The 14,786-nt window shown below is 43.2% G+C and overlaps 1 protein-coding gene across 1 annotated transcript; it reads left to right on the top strand.

Moving 5' to 3' along the window:
* The first annotated feature begins 11,896 nt into the window (after positions 1-11,896).
* On the top strand, positions 11,897-13,279 carry LOC110508065 (ras-related protein Rap-2b). Its single transcript, XM_036965268.2, has 2 exons — positions 11,897-12,791; positions 13,144-13,279. Exon 1 carries the CDS (start codon positions 12,185-12,187, stop codon positions 12,734-12,736), a length of 552 nt encoding a protein of 183 aa, XP_036821163.1. The 5' UTR covers positions 11,897-12,184; the 3' UTR covers positions 12,737-12,791; positions 13,144-13,279.
* Positions 13,280-14,786: the final 1,507 nt, after the last annotated feature.

Here is a 14,786-nt window from a genome sequence, read left to right as displayed (position 1 = left end):
ACAGTCTGACAGTCTGACAGTCTCTCGGTCTCACAGTCTCACAGTCTGACAGTCTGACAGTCTCACAGTCTGACAGTCTCTCGGTCTCTCGGTCTCACAGTCTCACAGTCTCACAGGCTCACAGTCTGACAGTCTCTCAGTCTCACAGTCTCACAGTCTCAAAGTCTCTCAGTCTCTCAGTCTCACAGTCTCACAGTCTCACAGTCTCACAGTCTGACAGTCTCACAGTCTGACAGTCTGACAGTCTCACAGTCTCACAGTCTCTCAGTCTCTCAGTCTCACAGTCTCACAGTCTCACAGTCTGACAGTCTGACAGTCTGACAGTCTGACAGTCTCTCGGTCTCACAGTCTCACAGTCTGACAGTCTCACAGTCTGACAGTCTGACAGTCTCTCGGTCTCTCGGTCTCACAGTCTCACAGTCTCACAGGCTCACAGGCTCACAGTCTCACAGGCTCACAGGCTCACAGTCTCACAGTCTCACAGTCTCACAGTCTCACAGTCTCTCAGTCTCACAGTCTCACAGTCTCTCAGTCTCACAGTCTCACAGTCTCACAGTCTCACAGTCTGACAGTCTGACAGTCTCACAGTCTGACAGTCTCACAGTCTGACAGTCTCACAGTCTCACAGTCTCACAGTCTCACAGTCTGACAGTCTGACAGTCTGACAGTCTCACAGTCTCACAGTCTCTCAGTCTCTCAGTCTCACAGTCTCACAGTCTGACAGTCTCACAGTCTGACAGTCTCACAGTCTCACAGTCTCTCAGTCTCTCAGTCTCTCAGTCTCACAGTCTCACAGTCTGACAGTCTGACAGTCTCACAGTCTGACAGTCTCACAGTCTCACAGTCTCACAGTCTCACAGTCTCTCAGTCTCTCAGTCTCACAGTCTCACAGTCTGACAGTCTCACAGTCTGACAGTCTCACAGTCTCACAGTCTCACAGTCTCTCAGTCTCACAGTCTCACAGTCTCACAGTCTCTCAGTCTCACAGTCTCACAGTCTGACAGTCTCACAGTCTCACAGTCTCACAGTCTCACAGTCTCTCAGTCTCACAGTCTCACAGTCTGACAGTCTCTCGGTCTCACGGTGTTTAAGGTATATTTTCTAAGTGTTTAAGGTATATTTTAGACATTAACTCGAATAATTAAGGTAAGAGTTAAGATTTGGGATAAGCTTAAAACAAAAATATCAGCAACAAACTTTCTATCGCTGGATTTTTCTGTTTGCAACCTTTGGAATCAGAGGTAGATGCTTACGCCCATCCACCATTCCTGTCCACAACGCCCGAGAAAAACTGGCATCTACCTGAAGGTAACAGCGCTCACTGTTGCCCCTAGTGGCCGGTTTCCACCTCATCTCCCAACGTCCTCAGACATGGATGGACGTCGACTACTGACTTATATCACGGGTGACCTGGCTGTGTATAGCACCATAGAACCTATCACCACGGTTACTGGCTGTGTATAGCACCATAGAACCTATCACCACGGTTACTGGCTGTGTATAGCACCATAGAACCTATCACCACGGTTACTGGCTGTGTATAGCACCATAGAACCTATCACCACGGTTACTGGCTGTGTATAGCACCATAGAACCTATCACCACGGTTACTGGCTGTGTATAGCACCATAGAACCTATCACCACGGTTACTGGCTGTGTATAGCACCATAGAACCTATCACCACGGTTACTGGCTGTGTATAGCACCATAGAACCTATCACCACGGTTACTGGCTGTGTATAGCACCATAGAACCTATCACCGCGGTTACTGGCTGTGTATAGCACCATAGAACCTATCACCACGGTTACTGGCTGTGTATAGCACCATAGAACCTATCACCGCGGTTACTGGCTGTGTATAGCACCATAGAACCTATCACCACGGTTACTGGCTGTGTATAGCACCATAGAACCTATCACCACGGTTACTGGCTGTGTATAGCACCATAGAACCTATCACCACGGTTACTGGCTGTGTATAGCACCATAGAACCTATCACCGCGGTTACTGGCTGTGTATAGCACCATAGAACCTATCACCGCGGTTACTGGCTGTGTATAGCACCATATAACCTATCACCACGGTTACATCCAAACAGTCTAAAGATTCTAACTCTCCTTCAAATGCAACAATCTGAAAACAGAGTAAATGAGAGAAACCTTGGCGATGAATGTGCTTTCACCTGTCATTAGTCAGTGCAGATGAGAGAACAGAGACAGGAAGACACTTTCAAGCCATGGAAATGTTCCCAACTTGGTCAGTTCTGTAATATTTGTTATAAGTATTTGTATAGGTTGAACCTTTTTATAAGGTAACTAAAGAGAAAACACAAGTAAGCTGGTGTCAAATCCTAGATGGCATTGTCTGTCGTTATGCCCTTGAGCAAGGCACACAACCCCCACAACAACAACTGCTTCAGGGCGTCCAGTATAGCAGCCCCCTGTTCACCCTCTCCAACATAGGTATGTGTCAGGTTTGGGATAAAGCGAAAGTCACATTTAAGTTGGACTTTTGTGTACAAAATTGACAAATAATACAGTGATGTTAATGTTACAGGATGACTGCAGTTTAATAAAAACACACTGCAGTTTAATTAAAACACACTGCAGTTGAATTAAAACACAATGCAGTTGAATTAAAACACACTGCAGTTGCAAAAACACACCACAAGATGAAGTAATAGATCAACCCTTTTCTATAAGAGCCGCTATCAATAATGTTGATAAATCACAACATGTTAAAATTTTTTTTTTAAAGCTCATTTCAGTGTCGTACACGACTCCAACACCATCATTACGTTTTCCGACAACACGATAGGTGGTAGGCCTGATCACCGACGAGGATGAGACAGACTACAGGGAGGAGGTCAGAGACGTGGCAGTGTTGTGCCAGGAAAACCACCTCTCCCTCAATGTCAGTAAGACTAAATGAGCTGATCGTGGACTACAGGAAATGGAGGGGCGAGCAAGCCCTCATTCAAATCGATAGGGCTGTAGTGGAGATGGTCGAGAGCTTCAAGTTCCTCGGTGTCCACATCACTAAGGATCTTTCATGGTCCACACTCATCAACACAGTCGCGAAGAGGGCACGACAACTCCTCTTCCATCTCAGGACGCTGTAAAGATTTGGCATGGGCCCTCATCAAGAGCATCTTCACTTGGCTGCATCACCGCTTGGTATGGCAACTGCTTGGTATGGCAACTGCTTGGTATGGTAACTGTTTGGTATGGCAACTGTTTGGTATGGTAACTGTTTGGTATGGCAACTGTTTGGTATGGTAACTGTTTGGTATGGTAACTGTTTGGTATGGCAACTGTTTGGTATGGTAACTGTTTGGTATGGCAACTGTTTGGTATGGCAACTGTTTGGTATGGTAACTGCTTGGTATGGCAACTGTTTGGTATGGCAACTGTTTGGTATGGCAACTGCTTGGTATGGCAACTGCTTGGTATGGTAACTGTTTGGTATGGCAACTGTTTGGTATGGTAACTGCTTGGTATGGCAACTGCTTGGTATGGCAACTGCTTGGTATGGTAACTGTTTGGTATGGCAACTGTTTGGTATGGTAACTGTTTGGTATGGTAACTGTTTGGTATGGTAACTGTTTGGTATGGCAACTGCTTGGTATGGCAACTGTTTGGTATGGCAACTGTTTGGTATGGTAACTGCTTGGTATGGCAACTGTTTGGTATGGCAACTGCTTGGTATGGTAACTGCTTGGTATGGTAACTGTTTGGTATGGCAACTGCTTGGTATGGTAACTGCTTGGTATGGCAACTGTTTGGTATGGCAACTGTTTGGTATGGTAACTGCTTGGTATGGCAACTGTTTGGTATGGCAACTGTTTGGTATGGCAACTGCTTGGTATGGCAACTGCTTGGTATTCGACCACAAGGCACCACAGAGGATAATCCCTGCTATCTAGGACCTCCCATAACAAGAGGTGTCAGAGGAAAGCCCCAAAAATTGTCAAAGAATGCAGCCACCCAAGTCATAGACTGTTCTCTCTGCTACCGCTCGGCAAGCGGTACCAATGCACCAAGTCTGGAACCAACAGGACGACATGAACAGATTCTACCCACAAGCCACAAGACTTCTTAAATAGCTAATCAAATGGCCTTTTTCTGCACTAACTCTCTTTCAGTGACACTGGGCACACACACTGGGCTCTACCAAGACACTGGACTCTACCCACATACAGGACTCTACCCACACACTGGACTCTACCCACACACTGGACTCTACCCACACACTGGACTCTACCCACATACAGGACTCTACCCACACACTGGACTCTACCCACATACAGGACTCTACCCACACACTGGACTCTACCCACCCACTGGACTCTACCCACACACTGGACTCTACCCACACATTGGACTCTACCCACCCACTGGACTCTACCCACACATTCAAACATACTTACAATGACAGCCCAACACACACACACACACACACAACCACACACACACATACAGACGGATACACACACACAACCACACATACACACAACCACACACACACACACACACAACCCCACACACAACCACACACACACACAACCACACACACACACACACACACACGCACACACACACACACACACACAACCACACACACACACAGAAAACAATGGAAATATTGCCTAAATGTGTTTGTATTGTATTAAGACAATAAAATAAAAAGTTGTTGTTTTGAGTTGATTTAGGTCACCCAGAAAATGCATCAAGAGAATTCGTATTGTTTTAAGATATTCTGTTGCCAGGTTAAAGTCATTAAAATAATCTGCCAATGCACTACGGTCACTTAACTTGGAGTTTAAGTCAACACATTCTAATTCTAAGAGGTGTTAGACAAAAACATGTTTTGCAGTGCATACGCCCACACACATATAACATGCACAAACATGCCTACTGACGCCACACACACACACACACACACAAACACACACACACACACACACACGTACGCACACGCACACACACACACACTTTCACACTCACCACATACGCTGCTGTTACTGTCTATTATCTATCCTGTTGTCTAATCACTATACCCCTACCTCCAGTATACTGCTGTTACTGTCTATTATCTATCCTTAACCCCTACCTACAGTATACTGCTGTTACTGTCTATTATCTATCCTTTACCCTCACCTACAGTATACTGCTGTTACTGTCTATTATCTATCCTTTACCCCTACCTACAGTATACTGCTGTTACTGTCTATTATCTATCCTGTTGTCTAATCACTATACCCCTACCTACAGTATACTGCTGTTACTGTCTATTATCTATCCTTTACCCCTACCTACAGTATACTGCTGTTACTGTCTATTATCTATCCTTTACCCCTACCTACAGTATACTGCTGTTACTGTCTAGTATCTATCCTATACCCCTACCTACAGTATACTGCTGTTACTGTCTATTATCTATCCTGTTGTCTAATCACTATACCCCTACCTACAGTATACTGCTGTTACTGTCTAGTATCTATCCTTTACCTCTACCTACAGTATACTGCTGTTACTGTCTATTATCTATCCTGTTGTCTAATCACTATACCCCTACCTCCAGTATACTGCTGTTACTGTCTATTATCTATCCTGTTGTCTAATCACTATACCCTTACCTACAGTATACTGCTGTTACTGTCTATTATCTATCCTGTTGTCTAATCACTATACCCCTACCTCCAGTATACTGCTGTTACTGTCTATTATCTATCCTTTACCCCCACCTACAGTATACTGCTGTTACTGTCTATTATCTATCCTTTACCCCCACCTACAGTATACTGCTGTTACTGTCAATTATCTATCCTTTACCCCTACCTACAGTATACTGCTGTTACTGTCTATTATCTATCCTTTACCCCTACCTACAGTATACTGCTGTTACTGTCTATTATCTATCCTTTACCCCTACCTACAGTATACTGCTGTTACTGTCTATTATCTATCCTTTACCCCTACCTACAGTATACTGCTGTTACTGTCTATTATCTATCCTTTACCCTCACCTACAGTATACTGCTGTTACTGTCTATTATCTATCCTTTACCCCCACCTACAGTATACTGCTGTTACTGTCAATTATCTATCCTTTACCCCTACCTACAGTATACTGCTGTTACTGTCTATTATCTATCCTTTACCCTCACCTACAGTATACTGCTGTTACTGTCTATTATCTATCCTTTACCTCTACCTCCAGTATACTGATGTTACTGTCTATTATCTATCCTTTACCCCTACCTACAGTATACTGCTGTTACTGTCTATTATCTATCCTTTACCCCTACCTACAGTATACTGATGTTACTGTCTATTATCTATCCTTTACCCCTACCTACAGTATACTGCTGTTACTGTCTATTATCTATCCTTTACCCCTACCTACAGTATACTGCTGTTACTGTCTATTATCTATTCTTTACCCCTACCTACAGTATACTGCTGTTACTGTCTATTATCTATCCTTTACCCCTACCTACAGTATACTGCTGTTACTGTCTATTATCTATCCTTTACCCCTACCTACAGTATACTGCTGTTACTGTCTATTATCTATCCTTTACCCCTACCTACAGTATACTGCTGTTACTGTCTATTATCTATCCTGTTGTCTAATCACTATACCCCTACCTACAGTATACTGCTGTTACTGTCTACTATCTATCCTTTACCCCTACCTACAGTATACTGCTGTTACTGTCTATTATCTATCCTGTTGTCTAGTCTACTTTACACCTACCTACAGTATACTGCTGTTACTGTCTATTATCTATCCTTTACCCCTACCTACAGTATACTGCTGCTACTGTCTATTATCTATCCTTTACCCCCACCTACAGTATACTGCTGTTACTGTCTATTATCTATCCTGTTGCCTAGTCACTTTACCCCTACCTATAGTATAAATAGTATACTATTTTGTACTTCCTGTATATAGCCATGTTACTCTTTTTTATTTGATATTAACTGTGTATTTATTCCTCATGTGACTGTTTATTTTTTAAGTCATCTTATTTTTAACTCTGCTTTGTTGTAAAAGGACCCGTAAGTAAGCATTCCACTGTTAGTCTACACCTGTTGTCTACAAAGCATTCCACTGTTAGTCTACACCTGTTGTCTACAAAGCATTCCACTGTTAGTCTACACCTGTTGTCTACAAAGTATTTCACTGTTAGTCTACACCTGTTGTCTACAAAGCATTCCACTGTTAGTCTACACCTGTTGTCTACAAAGCATTTCACTGTTAGTCTACACCTGTTGTCTACAAAGTATTTCACTGTTAGTCTACACCTGTTGTCTACAAAGCATTTCACTGTTAGTCTACACCTGTTGTCTACAAAGCATTTCACTGTTAGTCTACACCTGTTGTCTACAAAGCATTTGACATATGACATTTGATTTGATTGACTTGATTTGATCTATTTAGTGGGCTACCAAACAGTAGCCTATAAATACAATAATTAATTCAATTTGAATTTGTATAACACTAAATATGCAATTATCCTTCCTTCTTTCCCTGGGGACTATCCAACTATCTGAAGGGAATATAACACCGATACCTCACCTCTATCATTAATTAGTTGTTTCATCACAGAGACGTGTTAAATATGTTGCTGTCCCTCTGTCATGGCTGACCCAGTGGATTATGTCCTGCTATATCCTGTTAAGAGAAGGAAGGGGGAGCACCATCCTCCTCAGTGAATTTCATTTTTTTTTACATTTGTGAAACATGTTTTTTTTTTTTAAAGAGAGAGAGAGAGAAAGATAATAGTTTAACAGTTTTGTACAAATTCATTTATTCAAAACTGAAGGAGAAGCGAGAGCGGGCGAGAGAGACCTAGCTATATTTTCTTCACTTTCTCTGAGCTAGCGAATGCAGCTAGTTAGTTTAGCCTACTCAAACACCCGGCTCAAACAGAGAGGGACGCTATGTTAGCTAGCTGGCTGTGGCTATTTAACACTAGAACTCTTCCAAGTCAAGGTAAGCTTTTGGTTTTATTAATTTATTGTCACCAGGGCCCGCCATTGTAACTGCTAAAACTGCTTTCTGCCTGTACACTGTACTGCATGATTGTAGCAGGTTTACCAACCCTTTAGTTATAGTAGCTATGATACCTATGCCATTTGCTAATATGGTGACAATGATGTAGGCTCTGTGTAGTGGTTAGTGGCTATGATATGAAGGTTTGGCTTGGAAAGGTTTTGTGTTGTGCGCTGAAGTCAACAAGCGAAGCGAAAAGGTGAGAGGACGAGAGTGCATAGAAGCGAGAAGGAATTATACAACAAGCAAAGTGATCATGCTGTTTGTATGTGGCTGCTATGAAAGTGAAGTGAGTTTGCGTGTGATCAGGGGTGTATTCATTCCACTAATTCTGTTGAAAAACATTTCTGAAAAGGAAGCAAAACAGAACGAAACAGGGATAAACATACCTGAATTTGTCCAATAGAAACTCTCGTTCGCAACTGTTGGATTAATGATTACACCCTAGATCAGCTAAATGCAGGCAAAAGTGTGCACAACGTTATTGAATGTGTCACTGTTTGGCACCTTGATTACTAAAAAATGTATCTCGACCTGTATCTATGTATCTATGTATCTATGTATCTATGTGTCTATGTATCTATGTGTCTATGTATCTATGTATCTATGTATCTATGTGTCTATGTATCTATGTATCTATGTATGTATGTATCTATGTGTATATGTATCTATGTGTCTATGTGTCTATGTATCTATGTGTGTATGTATCTATGTATCTATGTATCTATGTGTATATGTATCTATGTGTCTATGTATCTATGTATCTATGTGTCTATGTGTCTATGTATCTATGTGTCTATGTATCTATGTGTCTGTATCTATGTATCTATGTGTCTATGTATCTATGTATCTATGTATCTATGTATCTATGTGTCTATGTATCTATGTATCTATGTGTATATGTGTCTATGTATCTATGTGTCTATGTGTCTATGTATCTATGTGTCTATGTATCTATGTGTCTATGTATCTATGTATCTATGTATCTATGTATCTATGTATCTATGTATCTATGTATCTATGTGTCTATGTATCTATGTATCTATGTATCTCGACCTGTGCACCTACCTTGCAGCAACCTGACGGAACATTTGAGTATGTAGTGGCCTAAACCTATCGATGTTACATTGACGCTGGGTAAATGGAATATGAATGACAATCATCCAATATGCTGTAATAGAAATAAGGCCGTGCTCATTAAAAATTATCCTCCCTCATCTTAAACGGCACTGGTGTCAAGTATGATTTGTCATTACTATATTGGTATTTCACAGGATCTCGGTGGAATCAGAGATGTCAGTCCCTCTAGTCTCTCACGTCAGAAAAGCTGCGGAAGAATGATGAATAAATGCATGAATGGAACAATGAAAATAGAAAAGAAGGAAGGTTTTTAGATATGAGTAAAATCCCATATAAGGAAACAACATTATCTTTTGACAAAGAAGGAAGCCATTTTTGTTGTCGTTGTGGTCTGTGTAATGTCATGAGAACGGATTTACAGAAGAACAGTGTTTACAAACACAAAGGTTATGTAGAAAAGCCTTAACTGATTTTCTCCGTGGTTTCCCACAGCAACGTGTGGTGACATGCCATTATGTATCAGAGGCTGTGTGTGGACACGCGTGTGCGTGTTTGTGCGCGTGTGTCCTTGTGTCCGTGTTTATAAGTGAGTGTGTGTGTGTGTGTGTGTGTGTGTGTGTGTGTGTGTGTGTGTGTGTGTATATGAGTGTGTATATGAGTGTGTAGTATCGGTGTCAAGGGAAGTGAGGAGGCCAAGGCACCATTGACCTGGTGAGGTCGTGAGACAGCAAACATCATTATCCAATTACATCAAGAATTACCAGCTAACAGAGGCTCACCTGGGAAACACGACTCATTAGCTTATGAATTACAGACCTAATTATCACTCGCATGTGAAAAACCACTTTGGTCTCAATGGACATGGCTGACTGGCCACCCAGGCACTAAGGTGTGACATTCCTCTATCAATTTAAGGCCTTTGAATTGGATTGTCTCCAGTCCCCATTGGACAGGCCAATCCACACACCTAGGTTGAGAGGAGCCAGTAAGGGCCATAACCTGCTGTGTCTCAGCAGCAACTTATCAGCTTGGACATAACACCAGCAATTAATCATGTCTGGACTGGGGTAGCTCAATGGAGGAGATGACTGGCTTTGAGTTAATTTAATCTGTGTGTGTGTGTTCATGTGTGTATTCATATTCTGTAAACCACGTGCAATATCCACCTGAAGTGTTTTATGCAACCGCGCCCTGACCTCTAGGCATCATCAAACAAGCTTCATCTGTGATCTCAGAGGGTTGCCCAATCACAGAGGGTTTTCACTGACCCAGAACAGCCAGAGATCAGCTGCTGTGTGTTGTGCTACCATTGGATGTGTGGTGAGATTAAAAACGTATCGATCTGACCGATTCCGTTCCCTCATTCATTCTGCCCCGAGGTGACGAGGTCACAGAGGTCTAATCAGCAGCACCCATACCGTCCTGCCATTGATTACACAGTGGTAATCACACCTACGTAGACAGACAGAGAGAAAGAGAGAGAGAGAGAGAGACATATATAGACATAACATGACATTTGTCTGTATTCTTTTGGAACTTGTGTGACCATTTCACTTGCTTTGACAATGTAAACATATGTTTCCCATGCCATTAAAGCCCTTTGACCTGAATTGAGAGAGAGACAGAAAGAGAGAGAGCTTTATATAGTAAATGACCTTCTGGAGTTTCCCTAACAGAAGTAACCCTGGGTAATGCCTGACAGGCAATACTATGACATAACTGACTGCTCCCTGATGTAGTGCACTCACTCACTCACTCACGCGCACCCAGAGACACACACACACACACACACACACACACACACACACACACACACACACACACACACACACACACACACACACACAGCTATGTGCCAACAATTCTGGTTCTGTTGTGATCTCTCTGTGCTCCATGACCCCTAGCAGTCACCTGTGATGACTCAACCAATAACACGCTGGTTCCAGTCAGCTCAATCACAGTCACCTGTGATGACTAAACCAATAGCACAAGGCTGGTTCCAGTCAGCTCAATGGTAACATGTCACAGACACCCACAGAGAGGTGGGCCAAACCTTAAGACTTTCCCAGCCCCATAGGTAACACCAGGTCAGAACTAAAATAACTAGCACAGAGGGATAAATAAAGGGGTTTTCTTGTATAACATATTTTTCAAATGATAGATGAGCCTGGAAAACAATCAATAGTCTCACATATTACGATGCAGTGCTGCTATGTTTCGTGACATGATTGTCCACTGGACTGTCCTATCAGTGGCAGAATGTTTCATGTGGGTGGGTGTGAGACTGTGCCTGTCGGGAAGATGGTGTGAATACGTAACTCACTAATGTCAACATTCTCCGATACACATTATATTTACGGTAACAGTAATTTAGTCCCAGGCGAACCCATAGTCCCTGGTCATTTTTTTATATCCACTATAGGGCCTAGGCTATATCACCTGAAAGCAATGGATGGGTTGAAAGCAATATATCAGAGCCTACCAGAGAACTTACCAACTCAGCGTTGTTTATTCGCTAAGAAATAAAACAACGTTAAGCAGACATCTGTGTCGGTTTGAGGTGTGCAACCTAGGCCGAAAAGTGCAATGAGTCAAACATTCTGACTCAAGCTTTATTCATGCAAGCATGCCAAAGGTGTGGCAGTTTCCTGTGGCCGACTCCTGCTTTTTGACAGCGGCCAGGGTGTGTGTCTGCGCCTTTAAGAAAACAGAGCGCAAACTCTTCAGCTTGTGACGTGAACACGTTGGCTACGTTCTGTGGAGTGTGGGCAGGAAGAGAGCGCGCGGTGGCCACTCCACGAACACAGACATTGCACAAGGTTCAAAAAGCGGTGGAGCTCAACATGTCACATTTCTAATGCTGGGTCACGGTCGGAACCCATCTTACTCTCACACTGAACTTGCGAATTTGGGCTGAAAACTGCGTCCAGAGGCACAACGGCGTCGCTGCCTTCGGGTTGAAATACAGCAGGGCTGCTAGCGGACGGGGAGCGCTTTCGAGAGGAATCAGAGACGAGAGAGGGCTGTTTTCAGAACCATGAGAGAATACAAAGTAGTGGTGCTCGGATCCGGCGGAGTTGGAAAATCCGCATTGACTGTGCAATTTGTAACTGGATCTTTTATAGAGAAATATGATCCCACGATAGAGGATTTCTACCGAAAGGAGATCGAGGTGGACTCATCTCCTTCCGTTCTGGAGATACTGGACACGGCGGGGACCGAGCAGTTTGCCTCCATGAGAGACCTGTACATAAAAAACGGGCAGGGCTTCATCCTAGTCTACAGCTTGGTCAACCAACAAAGCTTCCAAGACATCAAACCAATGAGGGATCAGATCATTCGGGTGAAACGGAACGAGAGGGTGCCGATGATTCTGGTCGGGAATAAAGTGGACCTGGAGGGCGAGAGGGAGGTCTCGTCCGGGGAGGGGAAAGCGCTTGCGGATGAGTGGAATTGCCCGTTTATGGAAACTTCAGCCAAAAATAAAGGCTCGGTGGACGAACTGTTTGCAGAGATTGTCAGACAGATGAACTATGCTTCAGCACCAGGTGGAGACGACCAGTGCTGCTCGTCCTGTGTTATTATTTAAAAGGGGAATCTGAGTGAGAGAAAAAAAATCGTTTTTTTTTTAAAGTTTGCAAATGGTGAGTTAGCCATTCCTAATATTAATGTAAAGTTAAACCAACAAGAATCGAGAACTAACAAGTTTAGCTTGAAGATAAAAACAGACAATACTTTGGTGTTAACTGTCATTAGTATTGGAAAGTGTCGTACTACTTACTATGTGTTGCACACGCTTAGAAAATACAGAAATCTCATCGATACCAGTGTTTACATGGCAGAATACTTGAATGTTCTGGGAAAATAGTTACAATTTCAAACTGGCGCTTGCATCCTTGGAAACAGTTTGCCCGGTGCAATGTTGAGATGTTCTCTGAATCTTTCAACGCAAACGGACGTTCAATTTCACCATATATATTTTTTTTGTGTTTGGAGGTTGTGTTGCAGGGAGGCTGTACTGTTGAGTTCTTCTTCGTGGCTCACCCTGGTCTTGGACAGAATGAGGGGAGGAATTCCACAGGGGAGGAGGGGAGTGGCCTTGCAGGGAGGGCTGGGGCCACTCTTCAGGAATTCCACTCAGCTGGTGTTTCTTTGCAGCAAACTCAATGTACACCATTGATGTCAACATAAATGGCAGATCTAGAGATCAGCTGAGTTAGAAACCCGGTCTCTTGCACATTCAACTGTAACACATCCCCAACAGCAAAGACTTTGAGACTGGGACCTGAAACGCTATGGATATTTCTTTTTTGAAAAGTGGAGATGACTAGAAATGTATATTTTATTAATTGCTGCACACTTGTTGTTTTTTTGGGGGGAGTTGAGTGACATTTCTCCCACCCTCATGGAGTCATGTTCAGTGGCCACAACACACAAAGTTGATGTTTTTCAAAGTCAATGATGTAAGAATTGGACAGCATTTTCTGTGGAGTGTTATGACGAGTGTCACTCACTTTTTATTTTTTTCTCTCCTTCAACGTGTGCGAGGACCTTACTTTAGTGACGGACGGACGGCGACCCGACCACCCTCGCATCGAGTGCCTTTCCAAATAAATCAGCTGTTCAAATTCAGTGCCAACCAGAGTGTCTCCACAAGAAACCCACAACATGGCAATCCACAAAGTTCCTAACTGCTCTGGATAATCTCTTGAGGGTGGGAGAAGAAGAAACAATGAAACAAAAAGCCTTTTGATAAAGGAATGGTGGTTGTCTTTTTCATTTTGGCCTTTTGAAAACTAAGTTTTTTTTTTTTTTTGTTGCAATTTCTCTCATGGGTTTGGCCAAATGTACATTGAAATACACAGGTACTGGAACCACTTGACCTAACCACACCAAACGCTTCTTCCAGACCACTTACATCAAATGAGTTCTATGTTTGTTTTTAAAAGAAAATGTGATGTACCATTGAAAAAAATCTAACCCGATTGTAAGTTTAATTTCAGACCTTTTAACAGCTGTCTGTTTTGTTTTCAAAATACTTTTAATACAAATTGCATTTTTCTAAGACACATTCTTGTTTTCTGTCTTTGTACGTGTTGATTCAGTTCTTTATCAGGTTAATCAAATCCACTATTGAGCAGTCTGCTCTCTAGGTTACCAGTGGGGCAGTCTGCTCTCTCTAGGTTACCAGTGGGGCAGTCTGCTCTCTCTAGGTTACCAGTGGGGCATTCTGCTCTCTCTAGGTTACCAGTGGGGCAGTCTGCTCTCTCTAGGTTACCAGTGGGGCAGTCTGCTCTCTCTAGGTTACCAGTGGGGCATTCTGCTCTCTCTAGGTTACCAGTGGGGCAGTCTGCTCTCTCTAGGTTACCAGTGGGGCATTCTGCTCTCTCTAGGTTACCAGTGGGGCAGTCTGCTCTCTCTAGGTTACCAGTGGGGCAGTCTGCTCTCTCTAGGTTACCAGTGGGGCATTCTGCTCTCTCTAGGTTACCAGTGGGGCAGTCTGCTCTCTCTAGGTTACCAGTGGGGCAGTCTGCTCTCTAGGTTACCAGTGGGGCAGTCTGCTCTCTAGGTTACCAGTGGGGCAGTCTGCTCTCTCTAGGTTACCAGTGGGGCAGTCTGCTCTCTCTAGGTTACCAGTG

The sequence above is a fragment of the Oncorhynchus mykiss genome, chromosome 27 (assembly GCF_057628025.1).
Source record: "Oncorhynchus mykiss isolate SJ-2025 chromosome 27, ASM5762802v1, whole genome shotgun sequence".
Taxonomy (NCBI): domain Eukaryota; kingdom Metazoa; phylum Chordata; class Actinopteri; order Salmoniformes; family Salmonidae; genus Oncorhynchus; species Oncorhynchus mykiss.
This window is presented reverse-complemented; position numbering and strand designations above follow the sequence as displayed.